The sequence below is a fragment of the Oncorhynchus masou genome, chromosome 1 (assembly GCF_036934945.1).
Source record: "Oncorhynchus masou masou isolate Uvic2021 chromosome 1, UVic_Omas_1.1, whole genome shotgun sequence".
NCBI lineage: Eukaryota > Metazoa > Chordata > Actinopteri > Salmoniformes > Salmonidae > Oncorhynchus > Oncorhynchus masou.
Genome location: NC_088212.1, coordinates 46177247 through 46202776, shown reverse-complemented (window position 1 = coordinate 46202776; position 25530 = coordinate 46177247). Strand labels below are relative to the sequence as shown.

The window sequence follows — 25530 nt, the reverse complement described above, 5'->3', positions numbered from 1 at the left end:
TATTTGCTTTTGATAAAGAAAGAGTGCCATCCCTGGCTCTTTTCAAAACCTTCAGTACACGCACATGCATGCACGCACACCCGGACGTGCGTACGGCACACCCACTCTTCAATGAGGTATGGCAGTGATTGATGACATCCATGGATCTTTAACGGTACCTGAAGTTGTTGACGGTGATGGTGCAACATCAGGCGACATAAGGCCCCCTGCCTCGTCATCTGGAACCACAGAGGGCCCAGAGAGATGCTAAAAATGGCTCCTGTCACCTTACGACTTGGTTGAATGAATATGCATGAAGCTCTGGTATCAGCTGACCCTCAGGTCATCTGGATGTCACCTATCTGCGTCAAGCCATCACAGTCGGGGTGAGGGGAAAGGCTCGGGGTTATGAGCAGGGGGTATGGAGGTGAGTGGAAGGGGTGAGGGGGATGGGAGGATGAGGTGAGGGGGAAGGCTTTGGGGTGAGAGGAGGGGTGTGAGGGTTAGGAGGGGAGAGGCACTATTGGGGCGAGTAGATGTAATTCTGCACTCTGGGATGAAACTTCCTTTGATATCTCCTCCCCCTCCTCCTCTTCCCATCCCTCTCCACCTCCCCCCTGACCTCTCATGCCCAACCTTGACAAGAATCAAGGAATCCTTCTACATTTTAATGACAGTGAAGCTCCATACTTTCACAAGGGCCTTCAACATGACAGCAAAATGGTCTGGTATAAAATATGGCCTACGCTTGTTTTGATTAAATGATAATGACATACTGTGCAGTTGAGTAGTCAGCGGCTCAAAATGATCAGAGGACATTGCTTTCGTGGAACCATTCTATGATTCACCAGTAGTGGATAGAAAGATTGCAGGCAGCCCCTGGCTTTAGTTGTTTTCTGCTCTCATCCTTCGCCTTCCCTCTGAGCCCAAACAAGGGGCCTTGGGGATAGATGTCACACCAGTTATTCCTCCACTACAAAGCCAAATGCTCAGTTTGTGGTCAATTGGCGATGTAATGTAATGTGATTAGAGGATATATCACCAGTAGGGGTTGGCATGACAGGATGGGTTTTCCCTACACTAGAAGTGATACCATCATCATTGTGCATATTTCATTAATTTAATTTAATTAACAATGCCCCCATGGTAAAAAAAACATAGCATATGATTTCATGAAGCAATGTATCTCTTGCTGTGAAGATGAATATGTTATTCTACTCTACTCTATTCTAATGTATAGTATGATGTGTTGTTAAGGTGTAATGTCTATCTCTCTCTCAGCTTGTGTAAGGGAAGGACTCTATATTCGGTGGTGAGGGATGCCAAAGTCATCCTGGATGTCAACAAGACCAGACAGATCGCCCAGGAGATGGTTAAGGTCAGAAAAATGAAACATGCAATATATACACTGAGTGTAAAAAAAACATTTAGAACACCTGCACTTTCCATGACATAGACAGACCAGGGGATTCCAGGTGAAAGCTATGATCCCTTATTGATGTCACTTGTTCAATCCCCTTTAATCAGTATAGATGAAGGGGAGGAGACAGCCTTGAGACGATCAAGTCAAATCAAGCTTTATTTATACAGCACAAACACATGTGCTTCACAGGAAAAATAAAACTGAAATATTTACTACACAACAAACATAAGAGGATAAAAAACAAAAGAATAACAATAAAACTGAACGACTTAAAAGCATCCTAAGGAAAAGCAAAGCTAAAAAGGTGCGTTTTGAGATCTCTTTGAACCCCTTGGGTTCTCTGGCAGGCTCTTCCATAGGCTCGGGGCATAGTAACTGAAGGCTACCTCTCCATGCCTCTTGGTCCTAGGCTTTGGGATAGTTAAAAGGTCAGTGCAGGAGGACCTGAGGGACCTACTGGGTACATAATTTAAAAGCATGTCTGGCATATATTGGGGTCACAATCGTGGATTGATTTAAAAAACAATTGAAGTTTCAAATGAATTCTAAAACTCACAGGCAGTGTGCTCTCCGTCTGGTCTTGGTCAGTACACGTGCTGCAGCATTCTGTATATTTTGCAGTTGACCAATGGCTTTCTTGGGTAGATCAGACAGGAGAGCATTATGGTAGTCAAGCCTGCTTGTAATAAAAACATGGATGAGTCTCTCTGTATCAGCCCGAGAGAGAAACGGCCGCATTTGGCAATGTTCCTCAGGTGGTAAAAAGCTATTTTGGTCACATTCCTAATGTGAAATTCGCAATCAAGTTCAGATTCTAAAATAACACCTAGGTTTTTTCTTTTTACTTTATTGCCTGTGAATTCAAATGTGCGGCCAGATTCTCTCTCTGTGCTTTGGCTCCAACAATAAGTACCTCGGTATTGTCTTGATTTAGCTGGAGGAAGTTGGGAGCCATTAAATCATTAATACAGTCTAATAATTAATTAAAGAGCAGCAGTAAAATAACAATAGCGAGACTATACACAGGGGGTCAATGTGTCTTTTACAGAGTCAATGTGCAGGGGCACCGGTTAGTTGAGGTAATATGTACATTTAGATTGAGTTATTAAAGTGACTATGCATAAATGATAACAACAGAGAGTAGCAGCGGTGTAAAAGGGGGGGGGGTGCAATGCAAATTGTCTGGGTAGGCATTTGATTAGATGTTCAGGAGTCTTACGGCTTGGAGGTAGAAGCTGTTTAGAAGCCTCTTGGACCTAGACTTGGAGCTCCGGTACCGCTTGCCATGTGGTAGCAGAGAGAACAGTCTATGGCTAGGGTGGCTGGAGTCTTTGACCATTTTTAGGGCTTTCCTCTGACACTGCCTGGTGTAGAGGTCCTGGATGGCATGAAGCTTGGCGCCAGCGATGTACTGGGCCTTTCGCACTACCCTCTGTAGTGCCCAGCGGTCGGAGGCCGAGCAGTTGCCATACAAGGCAGTGATGCAACCAGTCAGGATGCACTCGATGGTGCAGTTGTAGAACCATTAGAGGATCTGAGGACCCACGCCAAATCTTTTCAGTCTCCTGAGGGGAAATAGGCTTTGTCGTGCCCTCTTCACGACTGTCTTGGTGTGCTTGAACCATGTTAGTTTGTTGGTGATGTGGACACCAAGGAACTTGAAGCTCTCAACCTGCTCCTCTGCAGCCCTGTCGATGAGAATGGGGGTGTGCTCGGTCCTCTTTTTCCTGTAGTCCACAATCATCTCCTTTGTCTTGTTGTCCTGGCACCACACGGCCAGGTCTCTGACCTGCTCCCTATAGGCTGTCTCATAGTTGTCGGTGATCAGGCCTACCACAGTCATTTAGGCAGGTTACCTTAGTGTCATCACTAAGGATCAGTTAGGGCGGTATGCAAATTGGATTGGGTCTAGGGTTTCTGGGATGGTGTTTATGTGAGCCATGACCAGCCTTTCAAATAACTTCATGACTACAGACGTGAGCGCTACGGGTCGGTAGTCATTTAGGCAGGTTACCTTAGTGTTATTGGGCACAGAGACTATGGTGGTCTGCTTAAAACATGTTGGTATTACAGACTCGGACAGGGAGAGGTTGAAAATGTCAGTGAAGACACTTGCCAGTTGGTCAGCGCATGCTCGCAATACACGTCCTGGTAATCCGTATGGCCCTGCTGCCTTGTGAATGTTGACCTGTTTAAAGGACTTAATCACATCGGCTGCGGAAAGCGTGATCCCACAGTCTTCCGGGAACAGCTGGTGCTCTCATGCATGTTTCCGTGTTATTTTCCTCAAAGCGAGCATAGAAGTAGTTTACCTCGTTTGGTAGGCTCGTATCACTGGGCAGCTCTCGGCTGTGCTTCTCTTTGTAGTCTGTAATGGTTTGCAAGCCCTGCCACATCCGACGAGCGTCAGAGCCGGTGCAGTACAATTCGATCTTAGTCCTGTATTGAAGCTTTGCCTGTTTGATGGTTCTTCCGGAGGGCATAGCAGGATTTCTTATAAGCTTCTGCGTTAGAATCCTGCTCCTTAAAAGGGGCAGCTCTAGCCTTTAGCTCAGTGCGGGTGTTGCCTTTAATCCATGGCTTCTGGTTAGGGTTTGTACTAATGGTCACTGTGGGGATGATGACTTATTGATAAAGCCAATGACTGATGTGGTGTACTCCTCAATGCCATCGAAGGAATCCCGGAACATAGTCCAGTCTGTGCTAGCAAAACAGTCCTGCAGCTTAGCATCTGCTTCATCTGACCACTTTTTTATTGATCAAGTCACTGGTGCTTCCTGCTTTAATTTTTTGCTTGTAATCAGGAATCAGGAGGATAGACTTATGGTCAGATTTACCAAATGGAGGGCAATAGAGAGCTTTGTATGCATCTCTTTGTGTGGAGTAAATGTGGTCCAGAGTTTTTCCCCTCTGGTTGCACATTTAACATGGTGATAGAAATTTGCTAAAATGGTATTTGTTTCCCTGCATGAAATTCCCCGGCTAATAGGATTGCCGCCTCTGGGTGAACGTTTTCTTGTTTGCTTATGGCGGAATTACAGCTCATTCAATGCTGTCTTAGTGCCAGCCTCTGACTGTGGTGGTATGTAAAACAGCTATGAAAAATACAGATGAAAACTCTCTAGGTAGATAGTGTGGTCTACAGCTTATCATGAGATACTCTACCTCAGGTGAGCAATAGCTCGAGAGTTCCTTAGATATCGTGCACCAGCTGTTTAAAAAATGCATAGTCCGCCACTTGTCTTACCAGATGCCACTGTTCTATCCTGCCGGTACAGCTTATAACCAGCCAGCTGTATGTTGATAGTGTCGTCGTTCAGCCTCAACTCCATAAAGCATAAGATATTACAGTTTTGAATGTCCCGTTGGGAGTTTAATCTTGTCCGTAGGTCATCGATTTTATTCTCCAAAGATTGCTCGTTTGCATGCAGAATGGAAGGAAGTGGGGGTTTATTCGATCGCCTACGAATTCTCAGAAGGCAGCCCGCCTTCTGGCCCCTCTTTCTCCGCCTCCTCTTCATGCAAATCACAGGGATCTGAGCCTGTTCCAGAGAAAGCAGTATATCATTCACGTCAGTCTTGTCAGACTCGTTAAAGGAAAAAAAGGATTCTGCCAGTCCATGGTGAGTAATCGCAGTCCTGAAGTCCAGAAGTTATTTTCGGTCATAAGAGACAGTAGCGGCAACATTATATACAAAATTAGTAAAAAAACAAGTTACAATCAACGCAAATAAATGAACAAAAAAAACACAATTGGTTGGGGGCGTGTAAAACGTCTGCTTTCTTCTTCGGCGCCATTGGTCTTTCCTGAGCATGTCTGTGTCAACCATTGTAGGCTAGGGCACGTATCATCAGGTCTTGCTTGACTGATACCCAGCCCAATGTTTGTTATATCATCTCTGAAATATGCTACAAACTCATCACATTTAGATGGGGAAGAAGGTTCACATAGGTTTGCGGGGGTAAGATTTATCAGGCCATCAATGGTCGAGAAGAGCACTCTCAAATTATTTTAATTATTAGTGATCAAGTTAGAAAAATTTGCCCATCTGGCATTGTTATACGTATATGCCAAGTTGCTCACTCAGAATATCGTAATGGACCTGCAACTTTTACTTTTTCCTCTTCCGCTCTGCCTTTCTGCAGTTTCTCTTTAATGTATTAGTTTCCTCACTCATCCAATGGGCTCTCCGTTTGGATGTGGACTTTTTCATCTTTATTCGAGCTATGGCATCAATGGTTGTCCTTAATTTGATATTAAAGTTATCAACTAAATCATCACAAAAGGAAGGCAGAATAGGTGATGGAGTATTGTTCATACACTCAAGAAAAATCTGTAGCAACTTCAGAGGTAAGCATTTCTTAATAATGTGTTCAGTATTACCCTGTGCTATGGGCAACAAGGTATTAAAAATACACAGTGGTGTTTAGATAAGGCAACCTAAACAATAGAGGATATGTCAATGGAAAGGCCCTTTGGTAATAATCAGGTCCAGAGCATGGCCGCGGTTATGGGTGGGCCCAGTAACATGTTGGATAAAGTCCAAAGAGCTCAAAATATTCAGAAATTCAATGGCCTTGGAGTCAGTCTCCTTGTCAACATGAATATTAAAATCACCCAACACAATGATTTTATCATAGTTCTCAAGGACAATAGACAATAGTTCAGAGAAATCAGTAAATAAAGTAGGGCAGTGCTTTGGTGGCCTATACAAGGTACTGGTGGCTGACATTTAAACAGTATAGCATGATGCTCAAAAGACCCAAAGTCACCAAATGAAATGTCCTTACAGCAGAGAGCACTAGTAATAATAGAGGCTGTCCCCACACCCTTTTCTGAGCTGTAGTCTGGGGGGGAGGCTTTGAAAAAAGCGACACTACAGTCTGAAGACAGCCATGTTTCCGCGAGAAACATGCAATCAACTTTGCGCTTAGTAATGAGGTCATTCACAAGAAAGATTTTGCTATTGATTGCTCTAACATTTAAACGTGTCTGGGGCATCTGCCTAGAGATAACCAATTGAATAACAACCAAATTATTAACATCTCCAATCTATCAGAATGGTAGGAGATGACAGTTTGTATAAACTCATTAGAAGGCAGAGTTAAAGGAACATAAATTAGATTACTTACAATAACCATAGCTGAGACATGGATTGTGTATGTGTGACATCCTGCTCACTTGACACAACTGTGGGAAGCATTGGAGCTAACATGGGCATCCCTGTGGAACGCTTTCGACACCTTGTAGAGTCCATGCTGCAACTAATTGAGGCTGTTCTGAGGGCAAAATGGGGGAAGGGGTGCAACTAAATGTTAGGAAGGTGTTCCTAATGATTGGTATACTCAGTATATATGGTTTATAGGTAACATCATGATTAGTGTTTCAATGTTATCTGTAGCACAGCATGGTCAATACATGTCATAGAGAATGTGGTTGGAATGAGATCAATCAAGCAACTTCAGTCAGGTTTATTGTGACATTAGTCACAAAATGCTTTACAGTGACTCAACCTAGACTCCTATGAGTTATATTGTTTGTGTTGTTTGTTTATTTGTTTGTATTGTTTTAAGGGGATGGGCTATCTCCATGCCAAGGGGATCCTACACAAGGATATGAAGTCCAGGAATGTCTTCTACGACAATGGCAAAGTGGTCATCACAGACTTTGGACTTTTCACCATATCTGGGGTTCTGCAAGCTGGCAGGTGCGTAGCTACTGTTGTACTCAAAAAACTTTTTTTGGGGGGGGGGTTCAACTAAGGTCTCCCTCAAAAAAGTGATTCTTTGTCTGAAGGGACTTCCTGGTTTAAAAAAGGATACATAGAAAACAAAAATAAAACATCAGCGCTAAACCACACAGGGAGGCGCATCGTTAGTAACACCTACTGTTGTGACAGTTATTATATTGCAGTGATGATTATACTCTTTAGTGGAAAATTATATGGATTGGTGCTAATCTCTTTTTTTTTTAATTCTCCCTGAGAGTGATTCAAGTCTATCTTGGCTGCTACCGCTGTGCTGAAATGACTGCTCACTGACATGGCTTCTCCCTGGAATGCTAACAGCCACAACTTTCACACAGCAAGGAATACTAATCCAACTTAGACATAAAACTATATAAGCAGCAAGGAAATGTAATACATCTTTGATCTAGAAATGGAGCAACTCAACAGGTTATCAACGTGTTGTGTGTGTGTGCATGTTTTTTTTGTTTTCTATGCAGTAAGTTTATGTCTCTATAGATTTTGATTGACATGTATGTTGAGATAACTTCTATAATTGACTGGATCGGATTTGTCATAATGGATTTTTGTATTTATTTAATTGCGACATCAATTAAAAATATCTAGCAGTAGGTGTGAGATGCTTTCCAGCTAATGAATGTGAGAGGATAACACATGCTTTGTGCTACTAATTATTATAATCAAAAAAGATGTTGATTATATAACTGACTTGCATAGTGTGTTTTCAACAAGTTCGCACAACACAGTTTAACCCTGGGGTTGCGGAGGAGTGCATTGCATCACCATGGATGGAAGAGTATAGGTGATGAACAATAGTTCGTAATGGCATTCTTATCAGCTCATTAAAACCATAAGCCTCTTTCAAACTAGATGCTGAGGAGTTGCTGTAGACAGACAGTTATGCAATGCATTGAAATGATGCAACATGCACCTAGATCTTATCCTGTCTATTGTTCGTTCCCAGTGTAGCTAGCTCCCATTTTAGGTTTGCTGTGAAATCAATACTACGTATAGTGAACATCTCCCACGACTAGACACAAGCAGAGAGCCATAGAGCATTGTGTTTATGGACAAAGGCAGACTAAGAATTCTAAAGATTCTAAAATAACATTTAAAGATTCTAAGATTTGTGAAGACTTTGTGAATCACTCTGCTCATTGTGTTAGGATGGTTTTCAGGAACTGTTGGTACCGCAATGCAGAACAAAGAGAAAACCTGGAGATGGTTGTTTTAGTATTTCCTCTTGTGCTAGTTGACTTGCAGTGTACAGTCGTGGCCAAAAGTTGAGAATGACACAAATATTAATTTTCATAAAGTCTGCTGCCTCAGTTTGTATGATGGCAATTTGCATATACTCCAGAATGTTATGAAGAGTGATCAGATGAATTGCAATAAATTGCAAAGTCCCTGTTTGCCATGCAAATGAACTGAATCCCCCAAAAACATTTCCACTGCATTTCAGCCATGCCACAAAAGGAACAGCTGACATCATGTCAGTGATTATCTCGTTAACACAGGTGTGAGTGTTGACAAGGACAAGGCTGGAGATCACCCTTTCATGCTGATTGAGTTCGAATAACAGACTGGAAGCTTCAAAAGGAGGGTGGTGCTTGGAATCATTGTTCTTCCTCTGTGAACCATGGTTACCTGCAAGAAAACACATGCCGTCATCATTGCTTTGCAAAAAAAGGGCTTCACAGCCAAGGATATTGCTGCCAGTAAGCACCTAAATCAACCATTTATCGGATCATCAAGAACTTCAAGGAGAGCGGTTCAATTGTTGTGAAGAAGGCTTCAGGGCGCCCAAGAAAGTCCAGCAAGCGTCAGGACCGTCTCCTAAAGTTGATTCAACTGCGGGATTGGGACACCACCAGTACAGAGCTTTCTCAGGAATGGCAGCAGGCAGGTGTGAGTGCATCTGCATGCACAGTGAGGCAAAGACTTTTGAAGGATGGCCTGGTGTCAAGAAGGGCAGCAAAGAAGCCACTTCTCTCCAGGAAAAACATCAGGGACAGACTGATATTCTGCAAAAGATACAGGGATTGGACTGCTGAGGACTGGGGTAAAGTCATTTTCTCTGATGAATCCCCTTTCCGATTGTTTGGGGCATCCGGAAAAAATCTTGTCCGGAGAAGACAAGGTGAGCGCTACCATCAGGCCTGTGTCATGCCAACAGTAAAGCATCCTGAGACCATTCATCTGTGGGGTTGCTTCTCAGCCAAAGGAGTGGTGCTCACTCACAATTTTGCCTAAGAACACATCCATGAATAAATAATGGTACCAACACATCCTCCATGAGCAACTTCTCCCAACCATCCAGGAACAGTTTGGTGATGAACAATGCCTTTTCCAGCATGATGGAGCACCTTGCCATAAGGCAAAAGTGATAACTAAGTGGCTCGGGGAACAAAACATCAATATTTTGGGTCCATGGCCAGGAAACTCCCCAGACCTTAATCCCATTGAGAACTTGTGGTCAATCAAGAGGCAGGTGGACAAACAAAACCTCACAAATTCTGACAAACTCCCAGCATTGATTACGCAAGAATGGACTGCCATCAGTCAGGATGTGACCCAGAAGTTAATTGACAGCATGCCAGGGCGGATTGTAGAGGTCTTGAAAAAGAAGGGTCAAAGCTGCAAATATTGACTCTTTGCATCAACTTCATGTAATTGTCACTAAAAGTCTTTGACACTTATGAAATGCTTGTAATTATACTTCAGTATTCCATAGTAACATCTGACAAAAAATATCTAAAGACACTGAAGCAGCAAACTTTGTGGAAATTAATATTTGTGTCATTGTCAAAACTTTTGGCCACGACTGTAGAATGTTTTCAATAGCCTCTATGAAAACACTGCCTGCTAATGTTCACAATGGCCACAGTAGGGCCTACAGTTTTCCCGGTTATCGTTTGACGTTCTTGGCATCTCTTAGTTGATAAGAAAGCAAAAAAACATGTTTTTGTTGCTGTTTTTCGATGGTACACCCGCCACCTGGCTTCTTACTGCACACTCATTGGACCTTTTGTATTGTCATAAATACCCAGAACCCTCTCCTTTCAAAGTTAAATACATTTCTGAGAACAGATATCTTGGTGTGACGTGGGTAGCATCACTCGAGCCTCAGTCAGTTCCGCGACTCGTTTGTGTTGTTATTTATTTATTTATTTCTGCCTAAATGTTTTAATTGGACAGCAAAATGGCTAGCTAATTAGTAGGTCTGACAGAATGACAAGACAAGCATTTATTGAACGCCCCACTCTGAGCAGGAACATTATGTTCAATTCAATTCAATGAACTTCATCATCTGAATAACATGGCTGTTTGCCATAGCAGAGGAGGGGAGAGCATTGAGAAGCTGTACAAACAATCATGCCCCTGAATATTATCCTGCAGACACTGAGTGTACAAAACATTAGGAACACCTTCCTAATATTGAGTTGCACTCCTTTTCGCCCTCAGAACAGCCTCGATTTGTCAGGGCATGGACTCTACAAGGTGTCGAAAGCGTTGCACAGGGATGCTGGCCCATGTTGACTCCAATGCTTCCCACAGTTGTGTAAAGTCGGCTGGATGTCCTTTGGATGGTGGATCATTCTTGATACACATGGGAAACTGTTGAGCATGACAAACCCAGCAGCGTTGCATTTCTTGACACAAAATGGTGCGCCTGGTACCTACTATACCCTGTTCAAAGGCACTTAAATCTCTTGCCTTGCCCATTCATCGTCTTAATGGCATACATATAGTGTAATTTAGAAAGTATTCAGACCCTTGACTTTTTCCACATTTTGTTCTGTTCCACCCGTATTCTATAAAATGTATTAAATTACATGTTTTTATCAATCTGCACACAATAAATACCCCATAATGACAAAGCGAAAATCGTTAATTTATTAAAAATAAAAACTGAAATACCGCATTTACATAAGTATTCAGACCCTTTGCTATGAGACTCAAAATTGAGCTTAGGTGCAACCTGTTTCCATTGATCATCTTTGAGATGTTTCTACAACTTGATTTGAGTCCACCTAATTCATTGGACATTATTTGGAAAGGTACACACCTGTCTATATAAGGTCCAACAGTTGACAGTGCATGTCAGAGCAAAAACAAAGCCATGATGTTGAAGGAATTGTCCGTAGAGCTCAGAGACAGGATTGTGTCGAGGCACAGATCTGGGTAACGGTACCAACACATTTCTGCAGCATTGAAGGTCCCCAAGAACACAGTGGCCTCCATCATTATTAAATGGAAGAAGTTTGGAAAAACCAAGACTCTTCCTAGATCTAGCCGCCCAGCAAAACTTAGCAATCGGGGGAGAAGGGCCTTGGTTAGGGAGGTGACCAAGAACCCGATGTTCACTCTGATAGAGCTCCAGAGTTCCTCTGTGGAGATGGGAGAACCGTCCTGCAGCACTCCACCAATCAGGCCTTTATGGAAGAGTGGCCAGACGGAATCCCACCTGGAGTGTGCCAAAAGGCACCTAAAGGATTCTCAGACCATGAGAAACAAGATTCTCTGGTCTGATGAAACCAAGATTTAACTCTGTGGCCTAAGTGCCAAGCAACACGTCGGGAGGAAACCTGGCACCATACCTGGCGATATGACGATAGATATCGTGTGACAATAGAAAAAGATCTATCGTTTCATATTATGCTGTATCTTTTATTTAGTTGTGTCGCAAATCACACTCTTTACGTCAATATTAATTGTCAATTGGATAAAGCTTTGTGTTCTTCCACACGTGCCATGGCAGCATCATGCTGTGGGGATGTTTTTCAGTGGCAGGGACTGGGAGACTAGTCAGGGTCAAGGGAAAGATGAACCAAGCAAAGTACAGCGAGATCCTTGATGAAAACCTGCCTCAGAGTGCTCAGGACCTCAGACTGGGGCGAAGGTTCAGACTGGGGTGAAGGACAACGGCCCTAAGCTCACAGCCAAAACAATGCAGGAGTGGCTTCGGGATAAGTCTCTAAATGTGCTTGAGTGGCCCAGCCAGAACCCAGACTTGAATCTGATCGAACATCTCTGTAGAGACCTGAAAATAGCTGTGCAGCAACGCTACCCGTGCAACCTGACAGAGCTTGAGAGGATCTGCAGAGAAGAAAGGAAGAAACTCCCCAAATACAGGTGTGCCAAGCTTGTAGCATCATACCAAAGAAGACTTGAGGCTGTAGTCACTGCCAGGTGCTTCAACAAAGTACTGAGTAAAGGGTCGGAATACTTATGTAATTTCTAAAACCCTGTTTTTGCTTTGTCATTATGAGGTATTGTGTGTAGATTGATGAGGGGCAAGAAATTATTTAATACATTTTAGAATAAGGATGTAATGTAACAAAATGTGGAAAAAGTCAAAGGGTCTGAATACTTTCTGATTGCACTGTACACAATCCACATCTCAATTGTCTCAAGGCTTAACAATCCTTCTTTAACCTGTCTCCTCCCATTCATCTACACTGACTGAAGTGAATTTAACAAGTGACATCAATAAAGGACCATAGATTCACCTGGTCTCACCTGGTCAGCCTATGTCATGGAAGAGCAGGTGTCCATAATGTTTTGTACACGCAGTGTATATCTCCGTTATAGAATAGAGAACAGAATAGAATATATATAGTTATAATAGAATAGAATAGACATTAGAGATAGAATATCATCAGATTCAGTTGGGAGTTAAATTAAACCATCGGCTTTATGACTCAACGGATTGTTAACTGTCATCATGACAATACTGTTACTATGAATACTCATGGGCTAGACTAGACAGATACAGTACCATTGGATGGACATACCCACACCAGTTCTCTACTGTGCTGTGTTAGAGAGCTGGCAGTGTGCCTGTCTATCTGAGTAAGCACTCAGGATGCATTTTGAAGTAGTTGTGAATAGAGGGAGAGAGACAGCAAGAGGGAGGGAGAGAGATCGAGAGAGGGAGATAGGCAGTTTGGAACATAGTGGAGACAGAGTGGAGAGGCTGACTGAGTCATCAGGAATTAGAATTTCTAATGGGGTTTGATTGCATCCAGGATTTTTCAGTCAGGGTTCGTTTGGACTAACGGGTGAGGAAGGAAAGGACAGATTCAACCTTGAGACAAAATGCTGCTTTAATTCCATTCAAAGTTTTTCCAGTGTTTAAATGAACCATAAGCAGTTATTCTGTATTTAGATCAAAATTAAATGGCACAAAAATGTTTAAACGTTTGACTACAACTTCTGTGGAGGGATGAAATTTGGAAATCCTGAACAATTAGAAAAGGAAAATGGCCGTCCTAAACGTTGAGATAAATATGAATAATCACCACACACCACATCACAGAATTCTGACTGTGTCCTGTCTCTTTTCTGTAGCCGTAGAGAGGACAAACTGAGAATCCCCAGTGGATGGCTTTGTCACCTGGCCCCTGAAATAGTCTCTCAGCTCTCCCCTGAAACAGAGGAGGACAAGCTGCCTTTCTCCAAACAGTCAGATGTCTTTGCTTTCGGGTGAGTACAGCTACATCTCAAATGGCACACTATTCCCTATTTAGTGTACTACTATTGACCAGGGCCCATAGCTCTTCTCTTTGTTCTGAGGAGTGTTTTAGGGGCCTCTTTACTCTGATGGTTTTTCCAGTCTCTGTCTTGTTTTCATTGGATTTTCAAGCCTGATTTTATTGAATTGAATTCATTTGAATCAACGTTATCCCACAAGGGGAAATTTGATTTGACACCAGCAAGACACATATTATAATTTTTTTTGTTTAGTTTTTTTGTAGGTCCTAATCCATCTCCTGGCCCCTCCTTGGATTTTGTGTTAAATTAAATTCTCTACAACAAAGCTTTCTTAGTGTCCAACAAGCTTTCTCTACCCTTAACCTTGTTCTGAACACCTCCAAAACAAAGATCATGTGGTTTGGTAAGAAGAATGCCCCTCTACCCACAGGTGTGATTACTACCTCTGAGGGTTTAGAGCTTGACCTCATACAAGTACTGGAGAATGGGAGTATGGCTAGACAGTACACTGTCCTTCTCTCAGCACATATCAAAGCTGCAGGCTAAAGTTAAATCTAGACTTGGTATCCTCTTTCTCCTCTTTCACCCCAGCTGCCAAACTAACCCTGATTCAGTTGACCATTCTACCCGTGCTAGATTACGGAGACATAATTTATAGATCGGCAGGTAAGGGTGCTCTCAAGAGGCTAGATGTTCTCAGTCGGCCATCAGATTTGCCACCAATGCTCCTTATAAGACACATCACTGCGTTCTATACTCCTCTGTAAACGGGTCATCTCTGTATACCCGTCGCAAGACACACTGTTTGATGCTTCTTTATAAAAACCCTCCCAGGAGTCTTTCCTCCCCCTATCTGAGATATCTACTGCCACCCTCATCCTCCACATACAATGGCAGTCACATTCAGTTAAAGGTCCCCAAAGCACACACATTCCTGGGTCGCTCCTCTATTCAGTTCGCTGCAGTTAGTGACTGGAACGAGCTGCAACAAACACTCAAACTGGACAGTTTTATCTCAATCTCTTCATTCAAAGACTCAATCATGGACACTCTTACTGACAGTTGTGGCTGCTTTGCGTGATGTATTGTTGTCTCTGCCTTCTTGCCCTTTGCGCTGTTGTCTGTGCCCAATAATATTTGTACCATGTTTTGTTTCTTACATGTTGTTGTCATGTTGTGTTGCTACCATGCTGTGTTGTCATGTGTTGCTGCCTTGCTATGTTGATGTCTTAGGTCTCTCTTTATGTAGTGTTGTGTTGTCTCTCTTGTTGTGATGTGTGTTTTGTCCTATATTTAATATTTAATATATACTGTATACAGCCCCCGTCCCCACAGGAGGCCTTTTGCCTTTTGGTAGAACAAATAAAAATGTGTTCTTAACTGACTTGCCTAGTTAAATAAAGTTAAATAAAGTTAAAGTTAAATAAAAATCCATCCCTCCCAAATCATGTATGGAATGGTTATAATAACCAAGCCCAGGAGTCTTTCCAGGCCACCTGTCTGACCAGGAACAACTCTGTTATCCTAGTTATAACACTCCATGCTTTAGGTCAGCCTTTCCATTTATGTTTTTTTCTTCTTCTGTGATCGTCACAGATGCAATTGCGTGGCTGGACCCTGCTCTGTTGACTCCTAACACAATTGCATTTTCAGATGCCCTCCCATATGGAGGGACTGTCACTGAATCAGTCTGAGGGGGACGGATGCAGCATTCACACACGCTGGATGAGTCCCAAATGGCACCCTATTCCCTATATAGACCAGAGCCCTATGGGAATAAAGGGAATAGGGTGCCATTTGGGATGCATCCACTGTCCAGCTGGTCTGTTGGTGCCTTAGTGTTACCTAGAGGTGACCCCTGAAGCTGTTTTACATATTCAACAATCCTCCATGTGTTTTTCTGTCTTGGCCGAATGCTATTTTTATGCTACTCAAACCCGGTCGTTGACATGGCAGTGGAAAAAATGGCTGCTCATAATGCTAAGAGAGGATGCTGTGACGATGTTGATGACGTATGACTATGTGTTAATGGACTGTTTATCAGATCATTTACATCTAACAGGTTTGATATAAAGTTAGTTCCTCAACATTAAAGGACTGTTTCTTTAAAAAAGGCAAACTTGTGGTCTGTCTGTCAGACTCATTGTGGGGGTTTCTGGGGCTTTTAAATGGATTCAGACAACCACGACAGACATACAGTATAGAAATCCACATTTAGATATTCAACTTGGTGTGATACCCCTTGTGTGTGAACATCTATTGTAGTATTTTTTTTTAAATAATGTCAACATTATAGGAAAACATTACATGTATACATCCAATCTCTCTGAGCGGGTGCTGGATATATTTTATTTTAAAGAGACGCGGCAACCCCACATGGTATGCTACCACGTGGATTTATCTGTGACAAAGTTAAATGCACAATGCCATCATTTCCATTTTGTAAACCATGGGATATTTCATACATCCACTCCAACTGACCCCCTCCCCCGTACTGTCCCTGCAGCACTATCTGGTATGAGTTGCATGCACGTGAGTGGCCTTACAAGAACCAGCCAGCAGAGGTTATCATCTGGCAGGTGGGCAGTGGGATGAAGCCCAACCTCACACAGATCGGCATGGGCAAAGAGATATCGGTGAGTGTTCCTCATACAGGGTAAACTGGTTGTACCACACTTCAGGTAGAGGTCGCTCACTAGTTGTAGGTGTACATATTGTATGTCTTTGGGCAAAGAGTTATCGCTGAGTGGTGTTCTTCGTAATACTGCACTGTTGACTGTTTTTCTTCACAGAGCGAAGATCCACACCTGGTTGTTTTTATGTGTGATCTGCATACTTGTTTATTTGTATTTATTATGGATCCCCATTAGCTGCTGCCAAAGCAGCAGCTACTCTTCCTGGTGTCCAGCAAAATTAAGGCAGTTTATACAATAAAAAAAAAAATCAATACATTCACAGATTTAACAACACACTGTGCCCTCAGACCCCTACTTCACCACTACTACATACGTAGCTATAGTACTAAATCCATGTGCGTGTATAGTGTGTGTGTGTGTGTGTGTGTGTGTGTGTGTGTGTGTGTGTGTGTGTGTGTGTGTGTGTGTGTGTGTGTGTGTGTGTGTGTGTGTGTGTGTGTGTGTGTGTGTGTGTGTGTGTGTGTGTGTGTGTGTGTGTGTGTGTGTGTGCGTGTGTGTGTGTGTGTGTGTGTGTGTGTGTGTGTGTGTGTGTGTGTGTGTGCAGCATGTGTCTCTGGCATTGTTTGTGTTGCTTAATATTTTCCAGGTGTTCAGAATGAGCATCTTCATTCCTGGAATGTTCTTGGAATAAGACTAAATTATCAGGTACACCTGTCTAGGCAGTCTGGGATGTTCTGTTGGCTGTTTAGTTATTTGTGTTTTCTGAACCACTCCACACAAGAAGTTCTCTCATAGTGAAGAATACAGTTATCTGAATCGGGTGGCATTCATAATTTTGTCCAGTTACACTTGTGGCTCTTTCGCTCCAGTGGTGTTTCCTTTATATACCTGGGTCTCTAAAGGGGAGTCTGTTCTGTCTCTTTCTCTCTCCAGGACATCCTGCTCCTTTGCTGGGCGTTCGAGCAGGATGAAAGGCCCAGCTTCTCCAAGCTGGTGGATCTGCTGGAAAAGTTGCCAAAACGGAACCGTCGCCTTTCCCACCCAGGGCACTTCTGGAAGTCAGCTGAGTATGTCAAAAGAGATAGACGCTAAACAACAACAACTTTTACTACTACAATACCTACCACTCCCAAAACCACAACTACCTTAGAGTGCACTGAATCCAAATACCAATCAATGAGTAAAACTGTCTAGACTACAGTATGTATCCTCATTGTGTGTGTGTGTGTGTGTGTGTGTGTGTGTGTGTGTGTGTGTGTGTGTGTGTGTGTGTGTGTGTGTGTGTGTGTGTGTGTGTGTGTGTGTGTGTGTGTGTGTAAGAATAGGTGCAGTTGACCAAGACCCCCTGAATATAGACTTCTCAACATCCTCTGAAATCACATTTTTGGTTTATTGTTTAATCACATGGAATATATGTTTTATTTGATTACTCAAATGACCTGTTCAGTTTGTTTGTTAGCTTATTTATTTTGGAATGTCTTTTTCTCAATGTCATGTTTTTTTCGTGTCATGAATCACTTAATTATCTATGGAAAATGCATTTTTATGAACAAATGTGTGTTTTGTGTTTTCTTTTTGGAATGAAATTGTTTTTATAGTGAAAGTAATTATTTTACGAATTGTGAAATGTACATTTTTAAGTCATTGCCTTGCCATTTCCCTTGTATGTCAACTGTCTCTGTCATGTGTTTGACCCTGGTTACCTCATGGTCTCTCATGTGTTTGACCCTGGTTACCTCATGGTCTCTCATGTGTTTGACCCTGGTTACCTCATGGTCTCTCATGTGTTTGACCCTGGTTACCTCATGGTCTCTCATGTGTTTGACCCTGGTTACCTCATGGTCTCTCATGTGTTTGACCCTGGTTACCTCATGGTCTCTCATGTGTTTGACCCTGGTTACCTCATGGTCTCTCATGTGTTTGACCCTGGTTACCTCATGGTCTCTCATGTGTGAATGTCTACATGTTTTTGTTTTCTACGTTTGTCTCAAAGCTTTATCTTATAGTCATTATTTACTATTGAATGTGATCACTCTTGCCAATTGTAGGGCTGGATGATGGTACAGTACCTTAGTAGGAAACTGTTATCCAATTGGCCTGTGCTTTGATTATCGGCTGTGAACACTGTTGAGCATGCATGAAAAATGGCATCCTGTTCCATACATAGTGCGCTACTAAGGTCAAAAGTAGTGCACTAGATAGGGAATAGAATGTGAGATGTTTAAACAAGCCTTTTTTTCAAACTGTGCCCTTTGGCTGTTGGTTCAGTCAGTAGGCCTACACTGACTAACTAGAAGTCTAGAAGTCTCTAATGTGAAAACACTGTCACTCGAAATGTATCTCATTACAGTACCTACTATGAACTTGCTTAAACACCTTGGAGAATTGCTGTTACTGAGCCCATGGAGAAATAGGTGTATAGTGGTTACTTTATTGTTTTAAAGTGGACGAGGGTAATCACAGATGTATAGCTAGCTAAGCTCACTATTTACCTCCATGAATTATGACACAATCGATTTACTTCGGTAGTTCTTCAGCCCTATAATTGACAAAGCACTTTTTGAACAGACACCATGATACAGTATATTCTAGTAACATGACTGTGTCCATGACCTGGCCATTTGTATAATATATTTCACTGCAATATTTTAAATATAGCCCACTAGAGCCCAGTCAGACTGAATGATATCATGTATGGCAACTGCTTTGGGGTCTGTACAGCCATGTCTTATATATAGATGCAGACAATCCAGTCCTGTATAAAGCCATTTCTACTACACTATATTATACAGTTTCCGACAGTGTTGGAAATGCATTCAAACAATTTGCTGCTGTTGTTTTTGGAGGACATCTGTCTATTTTGGATTTGCTGCGATTCCGATATTGTACGTGGTCGTTTATATTTGTACTGTTTACAACTTCTAAATGCATGAAATGGACTATAAAGGATCTATTCTTGTTATTGCGATAAATAGTTGACTCCTTCAACTTTATCGGGTGGCAGGCAGGTAGCCTAGTGGTTAGAACATTGAGCCAGTAACCTGAAAGGTTGCTGGCTCAAATCCCCAAGCTGACAAGGTAAACATCTGTCGTTCTGCCCCTGTGCAAGGCTGTTAACCCACTGTTCCCCGGACACCGAAGACTTGAATGTTGATTATGGCAGCCCCCCCCCGCACCTCTCTGATTCAGAGGGGTTGGGTTAAATGTGGAAGATATATTTCAGTTGTACAACTGATCACTGGGGTATTTCATGATTTACCTGTTGTAAGCATAGGGCCATCAAACGACATGGATACAACAGTTATACTGCTGGCTTTGTAAAAAAGCAAATGTTTAAGAGAATGATTGTAATAGTATATTTCTACACTATAATAGCCTATCGTGAGGAGGAATATCACATTGTGCTGAATTCGACAAGAATCTGACCAGAAAACGATTCAACATTTAGTGTCAAGTGTACATAACAGATTATAGACATACAATTTTTATCATCAGTTGCTGTAAATCAATATTACGGCAGCACTTTATAAAAAACCCAGGTAATAATGCATTTATAAGGAATTATTACATAATTTATTCATAATGTCTTAATCATTACTGCCACATTTGGAAATGTTATTAACCTATTTATTCACACATTTATAAACAACTTTTAAAGTATTTCATAATGATTCATGAGATCATTCAAAATATGTTTAATATCGGTCCTTGTAAGCATTTACTAATCATTAGTTAAGTATTTTTTATAAATACTTTAATAAACGTTTTGCATGGCTAGTGTAATTTCCATCAAAAAGATGGACATGCCATTGCGAGACATTCCAGCAGTACCTGGTGCTCCTTCAGGTCCCAAAATGTTTCCTAGTACATATCAATGGTTAAACAATCACACAATACAGAGGATGTTTAAGAAAATATATTGGACATGTTATTCCAAAACAACAAAAAAACTGTTGTAATAGTGTGATGTGGAACTTCAGACACCCTCTACGCTGAGTACAACTATGTGTTTGGTCCTTAAGTGCTAACATAAGCGTTTCTTGGCCGTGACTTTTCTACCAAAACCAAAGTGTGGATTTCAGTCACTCCTTAGAGAATTCTAATCTCGGTTAACCCAGAACTAAAATCGCATGAAATTTGGTCAGAAATTGGGAGCTCCAGTTTGCGAAGTCTCAGCCAAACACTGGAACTGCTGCTGCTCGTTATCCTACACATTCTACCCCGTTGTCACAGATTCTTCGGTTTACGTGCAGGACCTGTCTACGAGAGATTAAGATTAGTCCATAGACTGTTTGCAAATATCTGTATACATTATTTGTCTTAATTATCCCATTACTTTACTACCTTTAAAGGTCCAGTAGAGGTGCCGCCAAACAAAGCCATGCGTGAAAATAGTGCAGTTAAAAGGCTAAAGCACTGCCTCCCAAGTGTCGCAGCTGTCTAGGCTACTTACACATCGCAGTGCCAGAGGCGTTACTATAGGCCCGGGTTCATTCCCGGGAGTACCCAATTGTCATACCCTGATGCAGTGGCGGTTCTAGCTTGTATGGCTCCCTGGGCGAACTGGGCTTCAGCGCCCCCCGCCAACAAACAAACAGAAAAAAACACCATTCTGCACTAACACATTTTTATTCAGACATTTGGAACACAAATAAATAATCATAACATTTGAAACTATATAAATATCAAAAAGAAGTAACAAAGACAAATAGAAACAAATGTGTTGATTTGGCACTCGAGCATCAATACATTACCCATCACCCGACACTGTCAACAAAGAGTCAAGACTAAACCAATTCACCTTGGTGGTGTGCAGACTGGCTTTATACTATTCTTAACAATTTTGTACAAACCAGAAATAAATGCAACAATATGGCTGCGAAACTACATATTCACAGTATTATGAATGAATTGTGGCTTATTTGGTAGCATTTCAGTGCGATTTTACTAATTGCATTAGTACTGTACAAAGTTAGAGGTGTGATCTTTGATAGATCCCCCCCCCCCACCGCGAGCTTCCAGTGGGGAGACCTGAGGTCAGTCTAAACCCGCACCCCTCCCCATCTCGTACTTCTGAGTGGGAGATGTTCCCAGGCAGTAGCCTGCCTAGCTCACAAACTAAAATCAGTGTGCCCACTCCGACAAGGTTAATTGACCCACAGTCCCACACGGTGACATGATATCATTGACGTGACGTGCAAATGAGCAATAGAAAACCGATCTCGCAAATGTCACCAATCCAAATTTTTGTGTGTTAGTGACCCGTGCCGCCCCCTGGCAAGATGCCATCCAGGGCAGCTGTGTCACGGACGTCATATAGAGGAGACCAAGGTGCAGCGTGGTAAGCGAACATAACTCTTTAATTAAAGAGAGAATACTGAACAGAACTAAACAAAACAACAAACCGAACCGTGAAGCAATATGGCTAGTGCAGAACAGGCAGCTAAACATAGAATAACAACCCATGAAATAACCAAGGAATATGGCTACCTAAATATGGTTCCCAATCAGAGACAACGATAAACAGCTGCCTCTGACTGAGAACCAATCTAGGCAACCATAGACATATAAACATCTAGACTAGAAAAACCCCTAGACATACAAAACCCCATAGACAATACAAAAACTAAATAAACCACCCTTGTCACACCCTGACCTAACCAAATAATAAAGAAAACAAAGATAACTAAAGTCAGGGCGTGACAGGCTGCCCATGTCGCCTATACCTAAATCTGCCACTGCCCTGGTGTAAAAATAACTTAATAGAAATTGACTCAAGTAAAAGTCAGCCAGTAAAATAAAAATCAATAAAAAATGTAATTGCTAAAAGAAACGTATCAAAAGTAAAAGTATAAATCACTTCAAATTCATTATATTAAGCAATCCAGACAGCACCATTTTCTTGTTTTTTAAATTTTCATATAGCCAGGGGCACGCTCCAACACAGACATCATTTACAAAAAAAGCATGTGTTTAGTGAGTCCGCTAGATTAGAGGCCAAAGAGATGACCAGGGATATTCTCTTGACGAGTGTGTGAATTAAACAATTTTCCTATCCTACTAAGCATTTAGGCAGGGTAGCCTAGTGGTTAGAGCATTGGACTAGTTGCAAGTTGGAAGGTTGGAAGGTTTGGAAGGTTGCAAGTTCAAACCCCCGAGCTGACAAGGTACAAATCTGTCATTCTGCCCCTGAACAGGCAGTTAACCCACTGTTCCCAGGCCGTCATTGAAAATAAGAATGTGTTCTTAACTGACTTGCCTGGTTAAATAAAGGTAAAATAAAAAATAAAAAAATAAAATAAAATCTAACAAGTATTTTTGGGTGTCAAGGAAATTGTATGGAGAAAATAGCACATAATTTTCTTCAGGAATCAAATCAAACTTTATTTTTCACATGCGCCGAATACAACAGGTCTACAACCTTACCGTGAAATGTTTACTTACATGCCCTTAACACAACAGTGCAGTTTAAGAAAGAATGTAGTGAAGTAAAAGTTGTAAAAAAATATATAAATAGTAAGGTAAAGTACAGATACCCCAAAAAACTACTTAAGTAGTACTTTCAAGTAATTGTATTTAAGTACGTTATACCACTGCGGGTGGGGCTTTACTTGGCTCATCGTGCTGTAGCGACTCCTTGTGAACAATGTTTCCTCAGACACATTGGTGCGGCTGGCTTCCGGGTTAAGCTGGCGGGTGATAAGGAGCGCGGTTAGGCGGGTGATGCTTCGGAGGACGCATGACTCCACCTTCAACTCTCCCGAGCCCGTTGGGGAGTAGCAGCGATGAGACAAGATCGAAAATTGGGAAGGAAAAGGGGGCTAAAAAATTCATAATAATCCACAATTTATTTTAAACACCAAAGCACTGGAAGCATTTCTACTTGCAAATTTCTACTTGCAAATCATACATGTAACATTTCTACCGCAATCACATATCAGTAGTAATGGAGGAATAAAAATCCATTAGAAAAACTGTTCGGTCAGGCCAGCTGTTGTTTGTAAGCTAATTCTTCCTGTTTTATGATTAGTTTGTGTTCGTAAGGTTGACAACATTAGCTCATTAACTCTTTGTTAAGTCCTTGCAACAGTTGTTTTTGCGAATAAAATGTTCCATATATTTCCTTTAACATCCTGTGTTGTGTGCTTATTCTTTTACCATTGCTATGTTCTAGGCTATTTTGAGACCTTAAGAAGGATCAGGTACTGCTGGAATGTCCTCCAATGGCATGTCCATCTTTTTGTGAGAAATTACACTGGTCACTCAGAACATTTGTAAAGTATTTATAAAGTATAAATAGCCCATACTTTAGACAAGGTCCCACAAAATACTTAACTAATGATTAATGAATGGTTTGTAAGGACCTATATTAAACATTTTATGACTGGAGTAATGATTAATACATGATAAATAAACTATTTACCAACCAGTATAAATGCTTTATGTGGCGTTATTATGAAGGTGTACCAATATTCCATGTGAAATCAGCAGTTTTGGTGTACAGGGCTTTTGGCTTACTTTATGAATTGTGTTGTGATTTTGTCTTGTTTTGTTATTAATACAGATGTATTTTTCTCCGTATACCTTCCTATATTACATAAGCATTGATGCTGTGTTTCTTTTCTTTCTTTGTGTTTCTTTTCAGTCCTTGTATTGTAGAGTATAGCTCCAAAAGCTTGTATTTACCGATGCCTTACGGTCCGTGGCTTAGTGACGGGTAGATTCATCAGAAGCTTTTTATTTGCACTCATCCTCAATGAAAAATGTATGACAATAAAATGTTTTAATTTTGGACGTTTTTTGTTAGTTTTTTACTCATCTTATATCTTACCCTCTCCTTTTTTCCTTGTTTGCACTTTTTACTTTGAAAACTTTTAACACACCCAAAGATCTTTATTTAAACTGGACTAAAAATCAGTTTCTAACATCCGATCAACTGACGTTAAAGGGTCTATAAAATCTATTAAAAAATACATCTGAAGCAGTTAAACACACATCTGGATTAAAGGTATCAATCAAGTTTGAGTCGCATCAAATGCAATGGACTTCAATGGCATCAATCTCAACCAACAACCCCCATCAATAGTCCTTCCCAGTATTTAAACAGTAACAAGCTTCAAAATGGCAAGCCTATCATCCATGTTTTTTATGGACATGACACCTAAGCTATGTGTGTAAATGAGATTAGTGAGATATACTGTAATTGCATTTTGCAACATCTTGAAAACTTGATTGCTGACATTGCAAAACATTTTGGGACTGTATCAACAGTGGATTAATGAATATATATATATATATATCAGTGCCTTGCGAAAGTATTCGGTCCCCTTGAACTTTGCGACCTTTTGCCACATTTCAGGCTTCAAACATAAAGATATAAAACTGTATTTTTTTGTGAAGAATCAACAACAAGTGGGACACAATCATGAAGTGGAACGGCATTTATTGGATATTTCAAACTTTTTTAACAAATCAAAAACTGAAAAATTGGGCGTGCAAAATTATTCAGCCCCTTTACTTTCAGTGCAGCAAACTCTCTCCAGAAGTTCAGTGAGGATCTCTGAATGATCCAATGTTGACCTAAATGACTAATGATGATAAATACAATCCACCTGTGTCTAATCAAATCAAGTATAAATGCACCTGCACTGTGATAGTCTCAGAGGTCCGTTAAAAGCGTAGAGAGCATCATGAAGAACAAGGAACACACCAGGCAGGTCCAAGATACTGTTGTGAAGAAGTTTAAAGCCGGATTTGGATACAAAAAGATTTCCCAAGCTTTAAACATCCCAAGGAGCACTGTGCAAGCAATAATATTGAAATGGAAGGAGTATCAGACCACTGCAAATCTACCAAGACCTGTCCGTCCCTCTAAACTTTCAGCTCATACAAGGAGAAGACTGATCAGAGATGCAGCCAAGAGGCCCATGATCACTCTGGATGAACTGCAATGATCTACAGCTGAGGTGGGAGACTCTGTCCATAGGACAACAATCAGTCGTATATTGCACAAATCTGGCCTTTATGGAAGAGTGGCAAGAAGAAAGCCATTTCTTAAAGATATCCATAAAAAGTGTCGTTTAAAGTGTGCCACAAGCCATCTGGGAGACACACCAAACATGTGGAAGAAGGTGCTCTGCTCAGATGAAACCAAAATTGAACTTTTTGGCAACAATGCAAAACGTTATGTTTGGCGTAAAAGCAACACAGCACACAACCCTGAACACACCATCCCCACTGTCAAACA

At 41.4% G+C, this 25530-nt stretch overlaps 1 protein-coding gene across 1 annotated transcript in view; it reads left to right on the top strand.

The window, feature by feature from the left end:
- The window catches only part of LOC135525931 (kinase suppressor of Ras 2-like), an 86789-nt gene extending 69815 nt beyond the window's left edge, over positions 1-16974 (top strand). The window contains exons 11-15 of the mRNA XM_064954303.1: positions 1261-1357; positions 6977-7110; positions 13504-13638; positions 16154-16283; positions 16930-16974. Of these exons, the coding sequence (XP_064810375.1) occupies positions 1261-1357; positions 6977-7110; positions 13504-13638; positions 16154-16283; positions 16930-16974 (541 nt within the window). The remainder of the gene's footprint in view (positions 1-1260; positions 1358-6976; positions 7111-13503; positions 13639-16153; positions 16284-16929) is intronic.
- The last annotated feature ends 8556 nt before the right edge of the window (positions 16975-25530 follow it).